This window comes from Eptatretus burgeri, chromosome 7 (genome assembly GCF_056783735.1).
Source record: "Eptatretus burgeri isolate ZD-2024b chromosome 7, Ebu_testis_v1, whole genome shotgun sequence".
Taxonomy (NCBI): Eukaryota; Metazoa; Chordata; class Myxini; order Myxiniformes; family Myxinidae; genus Eptatretus; species Eptatretus burgeri.
The window spans coordinates 13,538,868-13,559,619 of NC_140967.1; the positions used below are offsets into that span (position 1 = coordinate 13,538,868).

Below are 20,752 nucleotides of genomic sequence, written 5' to 3' on the forward strand. Positions count from 1 at the left end.
GTTTCCCAAGTTATGGCCATTTATTTACCAAACCAATGACAGTACACGGTGCTATGACGTCACAATTGACGTCACAATTGACGTCACAATTATCAATTAATTATCGACAACCACTGGTCCGATCTAATTGAAACAATGCCCCAATCCAGTCGTCGTTTACGAGAGCGAAGGAACGGCTTGTGTGTTTGTTTGAAAGTTGTTTTTGTTTTTTTGCACGTACGGCCAAGCATGTATGGCCACACACGTACGGGCATGTGAGAGCGAAGTAACGGCCTGTGTGGTTGTTGTTTCTGGCACGCGGTTTGAATGTTTTTATTTTTATCTTGCCAAAACGAAGTTTTTGCAAGATATGTTAGTCAGCTTGTATGTTTTTTTTGTTTTGTTTGTTTGTTTGTAATCACGTATAAAAAATTTTGCAGAGCACAGTTATCATTGGAAATTTTTGTAACTTCGCATATCAGAGGCCTATAGAGGTCCCTTTCAGCGCATAAAATTTTGAAGGTCAAGGTCAAAGGTCAAGGTCACTTTGTCGCAAATCAGGGGAGTCGACGAAATCCTTATTTTTTGAGTAATTTTGATCGGATCGTCTTCAAACTTCATGGGAATATAGTTCATGGTCTGGCGCTCAGCTGATTAATTTTTGGTGGCGATTGGCCTTGACCTGCATGGTTAGCGCCTCAGGTCAAACATATTTGACCCCAAGGTCAAATTTTCAAGTTTTAGGAACCATATCATGTAGTACTTCAAATTGAACACCTCGATGAGTGCTTTCTAGATATGTCAAGCTTGAGACATTATGACATCATTTGGTGACGTTATGAGGCAAACGCATATTTTTTCATGGTTACTCTGTAGAACGATTCTCATCGGAATCTCTCGTAGGCAGATATTCCTCAAGGAGTCGCTCCTGGTGGATAGCAGCTCTGTTCACCTCAGTGTGACCTCAAATAAGTCACACGTGGTCACCTTTTGGCAAGATACAGGTCACCCTGCGGGTGACATTGGTTTATTATTATTTATTGACCACCATCACATAGATAGGGTAAAGCATGAAAGTATACACATCTTAGATATATAGTAGTAGTCCATTAATATAAACTGAATTTAGTCGTGTTCATGGAGCGGTATGCTCTAAGTCAAGATGGAAAATTTTACTTTTGTTAAGAATCAATAGTCGTAAATCTGTTTAAGAACTTTGTGGCAAAATTTTGTCACGGAAGACGGATCGCTGTTCATTTAATTATAGTTGTAATGGAAGACCTATCATGGACTGCATGATTAGTCGGGAGATTTTCGTCTCGAATAACTTCAAATTATTTTATTAACGAGATACTTTCTGCAGAGCACAAGGTCCAGTCTAATTGCGAGATCCATATCTTACGTTGTCGAAATGTCATCCCGCCGTCACAGTGAAGATTGTTATTATTAAAGTGGTTTATAGGCTGAACTTTCAGCTCTTTGCACAAATCGAAAATAATTTGACCGTGTTGGTTTGATCTAGTGTCTGGGTTTCTTGTGTAATAACCGTTTTGTGAGTTAAAACGTTCGAGGTTTGGTATTCGTGCATTAAGGTCGCCCATAATAAATACCTTTTCTTCGTTAATGCATTTTTCATGTATGGTAGCAAAAACATTGAGTTGAAAGTATGGGGAATCCGACGGGGGGATGTAACAGGCCCCAAATATATGATTCGGAACACACGACAGACTAAACCAGACTTTATCTTTCTCTTTTTTAACACTGTAGACTTGTGGCCATAAGTAATTAGCCACAAGTACCCCGAAAATACAATATTCACTACTACGTTTCATTGGTAATTACATACAACATAGTGGGAGGCAATAATAACAGCTGTCTGATTCTGAACTTTGCACTTATTCTTCCCCACTGTCAGATTCTTCCTCTGAAGTATAGCCATCGGTAAGGTTGTCCTCTATGTCGTCTGTCATATTGGTACAGTCTTTCAGCCTACACTCGACTGTGCACTTAGAGCCATTGACCATACATTCGCAGGTTGGGAGTTCACAAACACGGCAGCATTTGCATGACAAGAACTCTAGTACTAGTTGTGGTGCAGGTGGACCACTCATCCACAGAACAACCAGATTGCCGTCGTCTACAACGACCCAGCCATACCCAGACTCAGGAGCTGGCACATCAGGATTGGCCTCCAAGCTCCATCGCCAGACTGCACACTGATAGTTTGCTCGATGTGCATGTTGTTCCAGGCAGTCCTTGCATGGAGGTAGTTGTCCAGACTCGACTCCCCCATTCTTCGCTCGCCACATGCTGAACCTCAGGGCATTCACGCCCATCACGGGAGTCCTGGCTGCATATAGGCGACAGGTGAATGACTCCAGTGCCGACAACATGTCAATTGTGAGGGACCAGGTTTCGCCTAGAGCTGCGAAAGTATCGTGGAACACCTTTTCCTTGCACATCAGCTTGAAGCCTTTGATTTTTCCTTCACCAGAAAAGGCACTGACTGTATCGCATCCAGTATATTCATGTAGACCAGGCAAGGCCAGACAAACTTCATCCCCCATCATTTCTTCTATTTTGTCAATGCTAAGTATCCTGTTCCTGCCCTTTGCAGCGATGCGTATGTATAGCCTGCACGGTATCCTCCTGCAGAATGCCAGACACAAGATCAAGACATCAGTGTCTTCTGACACTATGACGACTGACTTGAATTTGGATTTCCCGGCATGAGCTGCATGCAACTATAGCCGCGTATCAACTTCTTCCTGGTTTGAAGCAATTTGCTGAACATCCAATGTGACTCCATCCTCTGTTATCCTGAAGCACTTGCTACCAGATGTCACGAACAGCTCCTTCCCACCAAGTTTGTTCTGTTTATTCTGCCAGTCCTGAGTGAAGAAGTGGGTAAGGTTTACCTTGCTGGCAGAACATGCCAACAAACACCTCCAGTTCTTTATTCTATGTGTTGGGATGATAACTGAAAACAGGACTCCTTGAGATGAACCACGCTTTTTCGTTCTGCATTCTTGATGGAGAAATCCCGATAGACATCGAGGACTACGTCTATGCGTTTGCTGCCTGGGTAGGTCTGCAAGACAGTTTGGAACAGCTCCTCGGAAACTTCTGCAAATGTTCGGTTGTCACCACTCATCTTATGGACCAGGGCCATGCCGTCAATGATAGAAGCACTTGGTAACGCAACGTCATTTGCAGGAGAGATATCCATATGTATATATATATATATATATATATATATATATATATATATATATATATATATATATATATATATATATATATATATATATATATATATATATATCAAAATATCAACTCACTCTCGCCAGATTCCAATTTCTGACAATATTTCTACTTATAAACAAGCAAGAATATTAGAAAGATGTATATATTTTGGTGTAAAACAAACTTGACAAAACGGATATTAGCTGCGTGCAGTGAAATAAGAGAAAATCGCATTTAAACGTTTGAAATTCAATTCATTTGCAGTTAATTTCCACTCTAAATTTAAGGATTTATCGACTTTATAATAGGAAATCACGTCAGTCGAGCATTGGATAAGATGCAGGATATGAATAGACATAAAATACCGCGAAAAAAGGAATTGTTATTTTTACACCCCACTAGCGCCCCCTCGCGGATATCGCTTAAAAACGAACCTGCATGAAAGGCCAGCAAGCGATTTCCGAAACTAAACATTATGACCGAACAAAAAAATGACATGCCGCTTTGCCCCTCGTTTGATACCGATCCCTGAAATTTGGGGGTCCAGCTCACGGACAAAAGGCTCATCAATGGCACCTTGTCCTGAAAAAGCAAAATGTACGATCATACAAGGAGCCGCTGCTTCGACCCCAAATAAAGCAGAACCCTGCACCCCCCCACCCCCAACGCACACATACCACCCATGAATGAAAGCTAAAATATGCAGTGACGCACACACACGCACGCACGCACACTTTCAAGCAGAACGTACTGTTAATTTTTGAGAATTGTCCTGCTGTCCGTTGTTTCGTGACTTTCTCCATTTGCTGAAACGCTTCCAGCAAGATTTGGATTTTTTTTTAACCTCTTTTTGCCCCTGTGAAGAGGCAGGAGCTGAAGAATTGTTTTCTCCTTCAACAGCTACAATCTACAGGATTGGTGAGGAAGAAACAAACCACATGTTGTGAGTAAATGAAACATTCAAAATCAACATCTTGATGAATAAACGAACAGGTTGATCATAATTGGCATTCCAAAGGTGGTTTTTCATCAAAACTCACATTTTTACAATTTTGTTTGTTTGGATAAAAAGGAGGGGTGGGAGCCGAGAGGGGTGGGGGGTGGGTGGGGGGTGGGTGGGGGTTAATGTTGCTAGTTTTATGTATGTTATATGTAGACGTCCCCCCAAAGGTTTCTGTCATGACGTCCAGGTTAGGTAGTGTGGTTTGATCTCAGAGTTGTTGTGCTACTGTGTTCAACCAAATTGGATCCAACCATTAAAAAATTAAATAAACGTGACAGTAAAAGGTTGTAAAGTTTGTAAATGAACGCATCCCACGTTAGATGGTTACCATTCATTGTTCTTTCGGTGAAGTTAACATTTTTACCATGAACTGTTGGTAAAGAGGATAAAATGTAAACATCTGATGGGATGGATCAGTGTAAGATGTTCTTTCATTGAGTTATTTATTAATCTTTTAACATTCCCAATTTATTGTAACAGTTTCTGTTACTAGAACTCACTCCGTGGACGACGCTGCGGTCGGTTTATCTGGTTCTTTACGTTCATTCAGATTGTTCCGTTTACCCTGAAAACAATGGTTATCTTTATGGACGAGTGTACAAGTAACAGGAACAGTCGATAGTGTTCGGATTTATTCGGCAGTGAAAGAATCATTAATGACTCATGAAGGTCTGTCCTGATAGCTTGAAAGATAAGAAAATCCGATCGTGTTCCCACGTTAACTTGTTACACGAGCGATGAATCAAACGAGTTACAGAGCAGTCAGTGAAGGCCTATTTATCAATAAACCAATGATTAGTAACCACCGCCATCTTCGAAGATGGATGGAGGTTACTGTTTTCACCCCTTTCTGTTTGTTTGTTTGTTTGTTTGTTTGTGAACAGTATTACGGAAAAAAACTCCTTGACAGATTTCGACGAAACTAGGTGGGGGGTGGGGTGAGGTATGGTCCAAGGATCATGCCATTAAATTTTGGACTTGGTCCCCCCCCCCAAAAAAAAAGAAATTGTTAGAGAAAAAAAAATATATATATTTTTTGCATTTCTACATGTTTTAAGTGATTTCCAACCCCCCTCCAAAAAAATTGTTACCCCCCCCAATTTTTTTTTGCATTTCTACATGTTTTAAGTGATTTCCAACCCACCCCAAAAAAAATTTGTTACCCCCCCCCCAAAAAAAAATTGTTAGAGAAATTTTTTTTTTTGTATTTCTACATATTTTAAGTGATTTCCAACCCACCCCCAAGAAAAATTACCCCCCGCCCCAAAAAAAAGAAAAAATATTTTTTTGCATCTCTACATGTTTTAAGTGATTTCCACCCCCCCAAAAAAAAATTGTTGGAGAAAAAAATTTTTGCAACTTTTTTTTCAACAAAATTTCGATTTTTATTTATTTATTTATTTATTTTGCATTTTTACATGTTTTAAGTGATTTCCATCCCCCCCCCCCCAAAAAAATGTTGTAGAAAAGATCTATAACTCAGCACTGTTGACATCATATTTAATGAATAAGATATAAGGTTCACTTGAGTGACCCAGCAGTATTGGCGGAGGAGGTTTTGCACTCTCCCGAGTGCTCCCCCTCTAGTTAACCTCCGCCATCGAAGATGGATGGAGGTTACTGTTTTCACCTCATCCTGTTTGTTTGTTTGTTTGTTTGTTTGTGAACAGTATTACGGAAAAACTCCTGGACGGATTTTGACGAAACTTGGTGGGGGGGGATCAGGTATGGTCCAAGGATCATGCCATTATGTTTTGGACTTGGTCCAAAATCCAATATGGCCGCTATGGCGGCCATTCTGAAAAAATATTTGAATTTTTTTTTTGCATTGCCACATGTTTTCAGTGATTTCAACCCCCCCACCCCCCACCAAAAAAAAAATTGTTAGAGAAAAAAAATTATTTTGCAACTTTTTTTTTTTCAACAAAATTTCGATTTTTTTTTTTTTTGCATTTCTACATGTTATAAGTGATTTCCAACAAAAAACATGCCAAAATTATAATTGCGGCTGATTTTGGAACTTCAGGTGGATATACCCACGTAAAATCGATTTCTGTCTCAAGGAATCTAGTTATGACGAATGAATTGAGTATGTAAAAGTTAAAAGTAAAAGGGAAAGTTGCAAACTATAATTCTGTGAGCACTGTTAACGTCAAATTGAATGAATAGGATATCAGGTTCACTTGAGTGACCCAGCAGTATTGGTGGTGGAGGTTTTGCACTCTACTGAGTGCTCCCCCTCTAGTAATTTCCTCAGGATTCTCCTCTTCGTTTATCCTTTTCTTTCTCCTCCGCTTCCCACAGCACCACATTTTCCTTCCTTACTTCACTGGAAGCTTAAAAGAAAGGGTTCTTTCAATTCTACAAGAATTGTTAATTCTTCATCAAAGGGTTTCCACAAGGAAATTCGAACGTAGTGGACGACACCGCCACACGACACACTCAAACCACCGGCGTCATGAATTTTTTTTCTGTGGACCATTTTATCCACAGATTATAGTCAAAATATTCATACTGATCTGATGTGGCGTTCTATAGATGCAATTATGACATCATAACGAGGGCACCTATGACGTCATTGCTTTGTGTCAAGTTTCAATTTTTTTCCTTGGTGCGGTTTCAGAGATAAAGAGGTCCAATTTTTTTCCCATTTTTCCAATATGGTTGCAACACCATATGACCTATGTCATATTCATCACCAGAACACTCTCCATGAGTTGTCGCACCAATGCTGAAAATTCCGTCACAATCCAACAAGAAGTTGTCGAGAAAAGCATGAAAGTTCTTATCGGACAAACAGACAGACAGACGGACCCAAATGCAATACCTTCTCAGAATCCTTCGCAAGGGTAATTACAGGAGCATCGATATTTATAATTGGTGATACATGATGATTGATACGTGGCGAAATATACATGTACGATTCAGGTGTGTGATGTACAGGTGAATTGTGAGTTTTTAAAAGGTTCGTCGGTAAATACAGGTAAATAAAGAAAAGGGGATGGTCAACTGGTGAAAAGTGTGGAGAAGAATGGAGGGGGTATGGAGGGGTTCGAGCGGAATAAGCGCGAGAGATCTTTACAATGCATTACCATGGACCGCAAACTAAAGAAAGAATTGTTCAATGTTCACGTGGATTTTCACAAGTCTTGTTAGTCTTGGATATCAAAATTTCTCATTTTAAAAACAAAAACACTTTTTCCATGAATAAAGGAGTAAATAAAAGATCAAGCATTATCGCAATGTTTAACCTCAATAACGTTTCTTTATATTAGTTCAACACGGGATCTTGAACCAGAATAGCAAAGTCCAAGGTGAAATAGCAAAGTGCAGAATAGCAAAGAAAATTCCGTGAAAGGCTCATCAATGGCACCTTGGCCTGAAAAAGCAAAATGTACAATCATACAAGGAGTCGCTGCTTCGACCCCAAATAAAGCAGAACCCTCCACCCTCCCCCCATCCCCAACGCACATACCACCCATGAATTAAAGCCCAAATATGCAGTGACGCACACACGCACACGCGCACACACACACACACACACACACACACACACACACACACACACACACACACACACACACACACACACACACACACACACACACACACACACACACACACACACACACACACACACACACACACTTTCAAGCCGAACGTACTGTTAATTTTTGAGAATTGTCCTGCTGTCCGTTGTTTCGTGACTTTCTCCATTTGCTGAAACGCTTCCAGCAAGATTTGGGTTTTCTTTTAACCTCTTTTTGCCCCTGTGAAGAGGCAGGAGCTGAAGACTTGTTTTCTCCTTCAACAGCTACAATCTACAGGATTGGTGAGGAAGACACAAACCACATGTGGTGAGTAAATGAAACATTCAAAATCAACATCTTGATGAATAAACTAACAGGTTGATCCGAATTGGCATTCCAAAGGTGGTTTTTCATCAAAACTCACATTTTTACAATTTTGTTTGTTTAGATAAAAAGGAGGGGTGCGAGCCGAGAGGGGTGGGGGGGGGGGTCGGTGGGTGTTAATGTTGGTAGTTTTATGTATGTTATATGTGGACGTCCCCCCAAAGGTTTCTGTCATGACGTCCAGGTTAAGTAGTGTGGTTTGATCTCAGAGTTGTCGTGCTACTGTGTTCAACCAAATTGGATCCAACCATTAAAATTTAAATAAACGTGACAGTAAAAGGTTGTAAAGTTTGTAAATGAACCCATCCCACATTAGATGGTTACCATTCATTGTTCTTTCGGTGAAGTTAACATTTTTACCATGAACTGTTGGTAAAGAGGATAAAATGTAAACATCTGATGGGATGGATCAGTGTTAGATGTTTTTTTCATGTTGTTATTTATTAATCTTTTAACATTCCCAATTTATTGTAACAGTTACTGTTCCAAGAATTCACTCTGTAGACGACGCTGCGGTCGGTTTATCTGGTTCTTTACGCTCATTCAGATTGTTCCGTTTACCCTGAACAATGGTTATCTTTATGGACAAGTGTACAAGTAACAGGAACAGTCGATAGTGTTCGGATTTATTCGGCAGTGAAAGAATCATTAATGACTCATGAAGGTCTGTCCTGATAGCTTGAAAGATAAGAAAATCCGATCGTGTTCCCACGTTAACTAGTTACATTAGCGATGAATCAAACTATTACAGAGCAGTAAGTGAAGGCCCATTATTAATAAACCAATGATTTTTTTTTACCTCAGGTTTCTCCTCTTTGTTCATCCTTTTGTTTCTCCTCCTCTTCCCACAACACCCCATCCTTCCTTACTTACTTCACTGGAACCTTACAAGAAAGGGTTCTTTCAATTCTACAACAAAGGGTTTCTACAAGAAAGTTCGAACGTCGTGGACGACACCAGCACACGACACACTCAAACCACCGACGATGGGAAAAGGAACAACAAAGCTTTGTGCGTCACAATGGGAGGGGGCGGGGCTTCGTCTCCATGGTTACCCTCAACAACAACAGCGTATCTAAAAAGCCAAAACACGGATGACCCGTCCTTACATTTTGTGTTTAAAAACATGTATTTTTAATAAAACAATTAATCGTTTTCTCTTCAGACCGAGTGAGAGGATCAGTTTTCTCTTCCTCATTATCCCGCGCACGTGAAGTGAAAATGGCGGTTATCAATCGCTTCATGTCCGTCGGTGTTATCAGTTTATTCCCGTCGGTTTGTGATCGAGGAACAACGTGTTTAAATCGAATGTTACATTTTGAACAGGAATCGGAACATGAATAAGAAAACAAGTTTCTCATTTAAACCGAAGCTTGGATTGCAGTTCATCCCGACCGAGCATGGGCAGAGAACAGTGAGATTACGTTTGTACTGTGACAGTGAAACAAAATGGAAAATCAAACTTACTGTTGATAAGGGGATCATGAAGGACCTAAATAACAGGCACGAACACCTCATGTGACATGCTCGGTGGGGTGGTGTAATAGACGCTGGGTAACGTGGCGGTAAAACCCTGAAATTATTTATTTATCCATATTTAAACCTCTTTAAACGTTTATTTAAATATAATTATATATTTGAATTGTATTACAAAAATCACTTCCACCATACTTCCCAAAACCTCCAGTTTTGCAGGTTGTGTTGAGTTGCTGAGTTTGTTTTAGAGCGCTCGCCAAATGGCTTAAGCACTCAAGCAAGCACTCCATTGGAAACCGTTCATAAGGAACGGCAGGCTTGGCGAGCGCTAGCTCCTTGCTTGGAAACTGAATACACCTGAGCACTTGGAGATAATTTATTTATTTTTCGACTTACACAACCAAGCAACTTTTATTTTGGGTCAAAACTCCATCCAAGGCTAAATACGTGCACGAGGCCGATGGCCGACAAGTCCCGTGAGGGAAAGTTGAAAAGAACTTTGGCATCGAATGGGTTTGTGGGAGTCTTGTCAAAGGGGGTTGCGTGGTTGATTTGTGTTTTTAACCAAGCCCATTTCCCCTCCCCTGAGGGGAAGGAATAAAACAACAACAACAAAATTCATTTTAAATTAAAAACATTTTTTTACACTTTCTTCCTTGGATCTTGTGTGGATGGGTTGGGATGGTGTTCACGCACGCATGATGGGCCGAACGGCCTCCACCTGTGTACAATTTCCTTGTGTGTTCTTGTGGTGATTTGGTCTCGATTTTCGTGTCCGTCTGTGGCGAGTCTTGCCTCCACAACCATGCATCGTCCGACTTTGTTCAAACTTGGCACAAGCACAGTACATCATGGCGGACGCGTTCCCCTCACTTTATTTTGTGATCTGAGCAAAGATGGCCAACTGGTGGCCATTTTCATCATGCATAAATATGGCCTCGCCCTTTAACTTCTTCAAGAAAATTACAAAAACGATGTCGGCTTTAACATTTCATGTCTTTATTTTTATTTTATTTTACTTGTCATCGCTCGCCTGTTCGAAGAACAGAGATCCAGAGCGATACTCCCGGCGTGAGCGTAAAAATGTTAAAGTTTTTGGTGCAAGTTATTTCCTTTCTAATGTTTTTATCTACTACACTATTTTTTACTGATTACAATATACAAATACATATATTGCTTTAAAATTATTTGGATCAGACTTCACTGCAATGCTTTATAAAAAACATTATTAGACTAGTCTTTTAAAACGATAAATGTATAAACAGGCGAGCATTGGGTGGCTTTGACACCAACTCTCTGGTTCTTATCATTATCATTCTTATTATAATTATTATTTTACAATCGATATTGCCATTCTGATCATATGAAAACAAATAAGTTATAATAACTGAAACAAGCCGGGAGGCGACATGGCTGCTCGCTCTAGATGGAAAGCTGGCCGACGCGACTCGCCGATATTCATGTACATGCTATCAATCATGTGGAAGAGGAAATGTGGGCAAGGGGATTAAGAAGGGGAGATGCAGAAAATAGGGTAAAGTGGAGAAGATTGTCATGGGGCCCGCAAGGCTAACCCCTGCTTTAGCGGGGAAAATGGCCTTTAAATGCTTGTGTGTGTGTGTGTGTGTGTGTGTGTGTGTGTGTGTGTGTGTGTGTGTGTGTGTGTGTGTGTGTGTGTGTGTGTGTGTGTGTGTGTGTGTGTGTGTGCGTGCGTGCGCGCAATCAATCAATTTCGCACAATAAATATGATTATCACAGCCCTCCTAGTTTGCGCCCAAAAACCCGCCTTATGAAATTTCAGGCATGTTTCCAAAGAGACTCTAACAAATGGCAGCCCTGATAATTCCATTTATCTATTCGCTAAAGATTTTTTTTTATATGATGCTGTAAGACATTCTCCTTGGGCACAAAAAAACCAGGTCCCTCGGAGGTCCAGTTTGGGAGGTATTGATTTTTTTTTTGTACAGTCCACAATAAGTGTACGATGTACGATAAAGTATTTTAGCTGTTGCTAAGCAACGGAGGTGTGCATAGCAACCATTCATTTTTGTGTACATGCTAGCCACATTGTACACATTTCACCCAAGTTTCATCAAAATCAGACTCTTTCTCTTAGAGATATTCGCAATTAACCATTTCTGAAATGTTCAACATGTACTCGCCCAAAACCTTTCTCCTCCTACAAATATTTTTTTGTCAGGGCTGCAAATTGGCATGAAGGGAGCGACATAGATTGCGCACAGAACTCTAAGCTTCGATTTTTCGATTTATTATTTTATTTTTTTCGATTTTTTGACCACTTTAAAGGGCCGTTGCTATGCCGTTGCTAGGGCCCGGGGCCCCATACTCGAAAGCACACGATTACCAGAAATATTGGTCCTACCTACCAAATTTCATTGGAATCGGTTGAGTGGTTTAGCCCCTTGGCTTGACCAAAGTTTCGCGGACAGACAGACAGATGGAAATGTCCAGAATAACGGTGCTCTAAGAGCAGCCAACAATTAGAAATACCTTGTATAAACACCTGTCATGATACCGCTCATTCGCTCCGATTTATTTGTAATTAGATTAATATAAAACCAGAGAGTGGTGTCAAAGCCACCCAATGCTAGCCTGTTTATACATTTATCGTTTTTAAAAGACTAGTCTCATAATATTTTTTATAAAGCATTGCAGTGAAGTCTGATCCAAATAATTTTAAAGCAATATATGTATTTGTATATTGTAATCAGTAAACCCATACACATAATAAATGAATGGCAAGTGTCTAGAATAAACAGGCGAGCATTGGGTGGCTTTGACACCATCTTAGGTTGAAATTTAATTTTTTTTTAAAAGAATTTGTTCAGTTCAACTTCACTTCACCAATAGTATACCCCCAACGGAACCTCCATGCCAAATATCAGCATCCTAGTACACATATTAAATGAATGCAAGCTTCTAAAAAAATAACTTGCACCAAAAACTTTAACGTTGATGTGCTACAAAAAAGTTAAGTTCAAAACAGGTCAAAAATTTAAAACATTTGAAATTCTTTTTTTATGTCAACTTCACTACATCAATAATATACCCCAAAGGAACCTCCATGCCAAATATCAGCATCCTAGTACACATATTAAATGAATGGCAAGCTTCTAAATAACTTGCACCAAAAACTTTAACATTTTCACTCTGATGCTCACGCTGACGCTGACGGTCACGCTCATGCCTGGGGTATCGCTATAACTCTCTGTTCTTCGAACAGGCGAGCAAAAACCCATATTTGTATAACGTAGGTCATACTGTAACAGACATTAGAGTGGTATGCTAAAGCATTTGCAAGTCAAGCTTCACAATGCAGTTCCCTTCATGTGCTGCCTTTTTTGGCTGTTGGTTGCATCATTGGTTACGGGTACGGCTATGCCACTGATGCAGTGCCCCTATTACCTGTACACTGGTACTCATTTCGCCAACCTCAGAAAGATGACAGGCTGAGTCAACCACCTGGTTTTAATTCAGCAGCCCGTAGGGCTCGAAATCAGGACCCTAAGATCCCAAGCCACCACCCTAACCGCTAAGCCAACTCCAGGCTATAAAATGCAGTTAAAAGTACTCTTTTTAATGAAATTAAAATTGTTGCAGATGGATGTACGGACAGACAGACAGAGACAGACAGACAGACGGATCTGAGGACATCAAACGGTTTTATTAGTTCAACGATCTGGCCTAAAAAGAATGTATAAAACAAATGAATTTTTTTTCATTTGTTTTTCAAATGATCTTATGAAGGATCATTTCAAAGACTTCACTTTAAATAAAGTCTATATCAGGATATTACCTCATAAAACCACCAAAGTGATTAACATGTATAAATATGTTGTTATAGGCTAATGCCATCTGTCTGTCTGTCCCACCCTGAAACACAGAAACACTCCTCGGGGAGAAAAAAATGATTGAGTGAAGTTGCTTCAAATGAATCCAAACCTCCGGGAAAAATTTAATTTTTTCAATCGGACAAGGTATGAGGAAAGTCCTCACACCTCATCTAAAAAGTCCTCCGCCATCCACTTGCTCAGGATGACAGAGGACAAACCACTTTCACCAATCTCGGAAGGATGACAGACTGAGTCAACCCCACCTGGTGATATTTCAATGGCCAATGGGTCTCAAACTCATGACCCTAAGATGCCAAGCCAGCCACCCTAACCACAAAGCCAACACCAGACTCTTGGGCAACGCTGAGGTTAAAGTCTTTCTTTCTATGTTCCTTATGCATGGCCACATCCTTTAAATTACAAACACGTGTGTGTGTTTTGGGGGGGGGGCGGTGGAGAAGGGGGGGTGACATCGGGTATGAGGTCGCGGCCTCACGCTGGAATGTGGGGGACAGGGGCATAAGTTCTTCATGTAACTGAGTACTGCGTAGCACCACCTAGTGGTGGTGGCAGAGTATTACATTTTTTTTAAATTTTCTTTGGCTGCAAAGTGTTACGTTTCTCTTCCCTCGCAATCTAATACACAAACCTGTGTTTGTGTTTGTGGGTCATAAGCACCACCCATTCTCCAGGCCACGCCCTCCAGCCATCCAGAAATCGCCACCATCTTTTTCTCTCCACGTTGCTCAGATTGTTTTAAAGGCCTCATGTACATTTGAAGACTGAACAACGCGTCTTCTATCATTAAATGAAGATACCATTTTGAGGTAATGTCAACTCAAACGAGGTAATGCATGTTTTATCTGCAGCGATCGTGGCAACCATCTAATATACCCCGCCCAATGAAGGTACGTTAACCCTCATCTCTCTATAATTCCAGCAATGTGTGTGTCTGTGTCTGTGTCTGTGTCTGTGTCTGTGTCTGTGTCTGTGTCTGTGTGTGTCTGTCTGTGTCTGTCTGTGTGCCTGTGACTGCTGTTTCTCGACAACCGCTGGTCCGATCTAATTGAAACTTGCCAGATATATTGATGGGGACCTGAAGATGTGCCTTTTCAAGGTTTGATATTAATCGGACAAGTGCTTCCCAAGTTATGGCCATTTATTTGCCAAACCAATGACAATACACATTGTTGCGTGGGTGTGGCCGATGGGGAAGCTCAGCTCAGCTGCGTTCCCCATTACTGGTTACAACGTACAGACTTCCGGAGAGTGATGACTTCGTGTATTCTAATAATTTCTCAATTTCTTATGCGCATTTATAGATAAACACAATGCCGCAAGTTATGATCATTTTCATACTAGACGGTGCATACATTTCGGTAACATCAGAGTGTTGGTGTGTTCCGAGCCAGGAAGGATTTTTTTCTCTCTCTTCTCTTCTCTTTTTGTTTTTCCTTGCGAGGACATTGCGAAAAGGCAAAATACGTTGGCGAAAATTGAATAATTGGCCATTAAAACCTAAATTAGGAGTCATCGTAACTGTGATATGCGAACTTCCGTGCCACCCATGTATGGGCACACGAGAGCTAAGAAACGGCCTGTATGGTTGTTGTTTGTTGCTCGCGATTTGAATATTTATTTATTAATTAATTTTATGTTTTTTTTGCGGGCAGCCGCATTCCCCATTACGGGTTACAACGTATGGGCTTCCGGATAATGATGACTTCGTGTATACTCTGTGTGTGTAAATATCACAGCAGTTGTTACTTCAATGCAAGCGATAATTTGTGGATTGCATGTGAACATTCCATATGGGCACGCACTACTTCCGCATAGTGATGACAATGTATTCTTATAATTTCTCGATTTCTTATGCGCATTTATAGATAGACACAATGCCCCAATCCAGTCGTCGTTTACGAGAGCGAAGGAACGGCCTGTATGGTTGTTGTTTCTGGCACGCGGTTTGAAAGTTGTTTTTTTTGCATGTACAGCCACGCACGGACGGGCACGTGAGAGCAATGGAACGGCCTGCGTAGTTGTTTCTGGCATGCGGTTTGAAAGTTTTTTGTTTTGTTTTGTTTTGCACCTTCGGGCACGCACCTACGGGCATGCACTAATCGATCTATAATTCCAGCGATCTCTGTGTGTCTCTCTGTCTGTGACCACTGTTTCGCGACAACTACTCGTCCGATCTAATTGAAACTTACCAGATATATTGCTGGGGCCCTGTGGCTGAGCCTTTTCAAGGTTTGATATTAATCGGACAAGTGGTTCCCAAGTTATGGCCATTTATTTACCAAAGCAATGACAGGACACGGTGCTATGATGTCACAATTATTATTCTTCGTTTGATATGACATCACAATTGACGCTGAGGACCTGAGTATATGCCTTTTCAAGGTTTGATATCATGCTTCTTCATCCGTTTCAGCTGTTTCCCAAGTGTTTCCCAAGTTATGGTCATTTATTTACCAAACCAATGACAGTACACGGTGCAATGACGTCACAATTGACGTCACAATTATCAATTAATTATCGACAACCACTGGTCCGATCTAATTGAAACAATGCCCCAATCCAGTCGTCGTTTACGAGAGGGAAGGAACGGCTTGTGTGTTTGTTTGAAAGTTGTTTTTGTTTTTTTGCACGTACGGCCACGCATGTATGGCCACACACGTACGGGCATGTGAGAGCGAAGGAACGGCCTGTGTGGTTGTTGTTTCTGGCACGTGGTTTGAATGTTGTTATTTTTATCTTGCCAAAACGAAGTTTTTGCAAGATATGTTAGTCAGCTTGTATGTTTTTTTTTTGTTTGTTTGTTTGTCTGTTATCACGTATAAAAAATTCTGCAGAGCACAGTTATCATTGGAAATTTTTGTAATTTCGCATATCAGAGGCCTATAGAGGTCCCTTTCAGCGCATAAAATTTTGAAGGTCAAGGTCAAAGGTCAAGGTCACTTTGTCGCAAATCAGGGGAGTCGACGAAACCCTTATTTTTTGAGTAATTTTGATCGGATCGTCTTCAAACTTCTTGGGAATATAGTTCATGGTCTGGCGCTCAGCTGATTAATTTTTGGTGGCGATTGGCCTTGAACTTCATGGTTAACACGTAAGGTCAAACATATTTGACCCCAAGGTCAAATTTTCAAGTTTTAGGAACCATATCATGTAGTACTTCAAATTGAACACCTCCATGAGTGCTTTCTAGATATGTCAAGCTTGAGACATTATGACGTAATTTGGTGACGTTATGAGGCAAACCATATTTTTCATGGTTACTCTGAGAACGATTCTCATCGAAATCTCTCGTAGGCAGATATTCCTCAAGGAGTCGCTCCTGGTGGATAGCAGCTCTGTTCACCTCAGTGTGACCTTAAAGAAGTCAAACGTGGTCACCTTTTGGCAAGATACGCGTCACCCTGAGGGTGACATTGGTTTATTTGTTTTTTTTTGCACATACGGCCACGCACGTACGGGCACGCACTCGTATAGATAGAAAACATATAGATAGGAAAAAAAAACTTCAGTCTTTGTGACTATTTATCACTTTATTATTCATACAGATTCAACAATTCGACAGTGTGCAATGAAAGCAGCTAACAACATTAAGAAAATAAGACATTCTTGTGTGAATCAAATGTTCATATATATATGAATATATATATATATATATATATATATATATATATATGTGTCGAACTGTCGAATTGTTGAATCTGTATGAATAATAAAATGATCTGTTATATATATATATATATATATGGATATATATATATATATATATATATATATATATATATATATATATATATATATATATATATATATATATATATGTATATATATATGTATATATATATATGTATGTATATATATATATATATATATATATATATATATATATATATATATATATGTATATATATATATATGTATATATATATGTATATATATATATATATATGTATATATATATATGTATATATATATATATATATATACATATATATATATATATATATATATATGTATATATATATATATGTATATATATATATATATATATATATATATATATATATGTATATATATATATATATATATATATATATGTATATATATATATATATATATATATATATATATATATATATATATATGTATATATATATATGTATATATATATGTATATATATATATATATATATATATATATATATATATATATATGTATATATATATATATGTATATATATATATATATATATATATATATATATATATATATATATGTATATATATATATATATATATATATATATATATATATATATATATATATATATATATATATATATATATATATATATATATATATATATATATATATATATATATATATAACAGATCATTTTATTATTCATACAGATTCAACAATTCGACAGTTCGACATATATATATATATATATATATATATATATATATATATATATATATATATATATATATATATATATATATATATATATATATATAACAGATCATTTTATTATTCATACAGATTCAACAATTCGACAGTTCGACATATATATATATATATATATATATATATATATATATATATATATATATATATATATATATATATATATATATATATATATATATATATATTCATCATATATCTGAGGAGCTCGTGAGGAGCTCGTTCCAATGAAGCGATGTAACCACTCGGCCATGCCAGCGCCGACCAACTGTTAGCAGACCAACTGGTCGACCAACTGTTAACCTGATATATATATATATATATATATATATATATATATATATATATATATATATATATATATATATATATATATATATATATATATATATATATATATATATATATATATATCTTCTTCTTCTTTCGGCTGCTCCCGTAAGGGGTCGCCACAGCGGATCATCCGTAAGATCCGCATAGTGATTTGGCACATGTTTTTAAGCCGGATGCCCTTCCTGACGCAACCCTGGTCGCTATATATATATATATATATATATATATATATATATATATATATATATATATATATATATATATATATATATATATATATATATATATATATATATATATATAATGTTACGGTTGTGGAAATTCGCAAACCACCATTCAGGTACCGTAGGTGAGATATCTCTTAAGTACATGTGTAGTTAGCCCCAAACCCGTTGTTTAGAGGGAATAAATGTGATTCATTCGGGCTGCAACGCTTTGAGTCAGTCGTTTTCTTTCTCTATCTTTTATTTCAAATAAAACCCAACGAGGACACTCGGTGGGCTTTTCGCACCATTCTTCTCCGCGCTTGGTGTGAGGGGAGAGAAGCGAGGGGAGGGCAGCTGGCGCTCGATTGGTGGATGCGCGGTGTGATGCGGCCAGGGAGGAGGAACGCCCCTCTTCGAGACCATTCTTGTAGCGCCTCGAAGGGGGGTGGAGCAAAGAACGGGGCGGAGCAACAGGGCGGAGCAACAGGGCGGAGCTCCGAGGATATAAAAGTGAGAGACGGGGGAAGCAGTTTTGTAGATGCTCTTGCTTTGTAGATGCTCTTGCTTGGTCGATGCTCTTGCTTGGTAGATGCTCTTGCTTGGTAGATGCTCTTGCTTGGTAGATGCTCTTGCTTGGTGGATGCTCTTGCTTCGTGGTTGCTCTCGTCTTCCGGCTCGCTCGTCCTGGTGGCCGCTAGTGGGGTCTTTTGTGGGGCAGTTGCAAGACCCCGCTGGCGGGAAGGAGCGTCCGCCATTCCCCTCTCCCAACTTCGGGCATCCACGTTTCCCCCCCACCTATCCGCGCTGGGATAGTGCCGAACACTCGGTCCGTGGCGTCGAGTGGCCAACACGTGCAGGCGCGAGGCACGCCAGAGAGGACTCACCTACCACACTCAGGCACGGAGTCGCGGCCAGGCGGGAACCCGTCGACGGACATCGGAGAGGGACTCGACACGCTCAGGGAAGTCGCGACTTCCATTTCTTTTAGGTTCTGTGTAAACGTGTGTGTGTGGCGCCAGTCTGATGAAATAAAATTGTTAAGTGTTGCCGTGTGGCGGTCTTAGTCGGTTGTAGCTCTGCGTCATCGTTGCTTTATTGTTTTTCGTATTACATTTGCTTATTGTGCATAATTGTTTTAATTGCTATATGTGTGCTCTGTGTCGATGTGAATAAAGTGCTTGCATGTTGAATTGTTCCCCGTTTCGCTGCGTCCTTTCCTTTGTTTGAATCTCCATCTTGCTTCACATTACGGGTTCGTCGTGGGCTTAATACGCCCGATAATTAATCGGAACCATCGAGGCCGACGATAACACCGCTCAGTTATCCCGATAGTACGGAACGGACCACTTAAGCGGCCCGTGTCCGGAATCGACCTGTGGCGAGGTGCAATCGCCCGGTCTGCCATCTGCGTGGGTACTTGGGTAGGTCGAGTTTGGCGAACAACCCTATCCCACGTGGGTGGCTGATTGGCACGATCGTGGTGAGGCCGAAAGGCCCACCCGTGACTAGCTCCCGGCATTAGTCCGAGAGGGTCACGACAGAATTGTCCGTCCGGTGGGCGACATGCCGCGATTCCAGTCACGTGGCCGATCGCACGCTGGCGGGCGCGAATTCGCAACAATATATATATATATATATATATATATATATATATATATATATATATATATATATATATATATATATATATATATATATATATATATATATATATATATATACATACACACAACAGGTTTGTAAACCTGATGAAGGCTACTTCAGTGCTTGGTGTCTCACTCAGTGTCAGAGTCATCATCAAGGGCAAATGCAGCAGCTGTGTTGGTGCACTCATTCCTGCAACCAGTATCTCCATGGCACGTACAGAAAACTGTGCATGGTAACTTGGCTGCTGTGCAGCGGCATTGAGCTATGTAGCATAGCTTGTCAGAGGAACATCCACATCGTTTAGCTCCAAGATCTCTAGTGGTGCAAGAGTGACGTTGAGAGGCAGCATAATTGGAAGTAATGATATTGATGCCTCATCACGTTTCCATCCATACTGAGTGGGATCCAGAGGTGGTGGCTGCAGCTCACCAGCTAACTTCCATGTTGCTGTCTGGATATGAGTGCGTTGCACGTTTTGTTCAAAGGACTCTGTAGTTGGTGGCAGAGCCTTTCGGTCTGGTGCTTTGGTGGCATTTGGTTTTGCCATCTTCATAGACCACAGATCTTTGCGAACATCAGACATGTTGCTTCTCTCCTTGCTACCA

The 20,752-nt window shown here is 39.7% G+C and overlaps 2 protein-coding genes across 16 annotated transcripts in view; one reads left to right on the plus strand and one right to left on the minus strand.

Moving 5' to 3' along the window:
• The window catches only part of LOC147022704 (uncharacterized), a 41,689-nt gene extending 31,970 nt beyond the window's left edge, over window positions 1–9,719 (minus strand). For 5 of the 6 annotated variants that reach the window (XM_085887501.1, XM_085887497.1, XM_085887502.1 and 2 more), the window contains exons 1-3: window positions 8,942–9,149; window positions 7,894–8,049; window positions 3,977–4,132 (exon numbers count right to left, since the gene is read on the minus strand). In XM_085887501.1, coding sequence (XP_085743627.1) covers window positions 3,977–4,132; window positions 7,894–8,049; window positions 8,942–9,001 — 372 coding nt within the window. In that variant the 5' untranslated portion in view covers window positions 9,002–9,149. Of the gene's footprint in view, window positions 1–3,976; window positions 4,133–7,893; window positions 8,050–8,941; window positions 9,150–9,609 lie in introns of those variants that run through there. The other variant, XM_085887503.1, reaches the window with a different exon arrangement.
• LOC147022705 (uncharacterized) overlaps window positions 7,946–20,752 on the plus strand; it is a 204,790-nt gene continuing 191,983 nt past the window's right edge. For 9 of the 10 annotated variants that reach the window (XM_085887492.1, XM_085887486.1, XM_085887493.1 and 6 more), the window contains exon 1: window positions 7,948–8,085. The gene's annotated coding sequence lies outside the window, so the exon portion shown is untranslated. Of the gene's footprint in view, window positions 8,086–20,752 lie in introns of all 10 variants that reach the window. The other variant, XM_085887487.1, reaches the window with a different exon arrangement.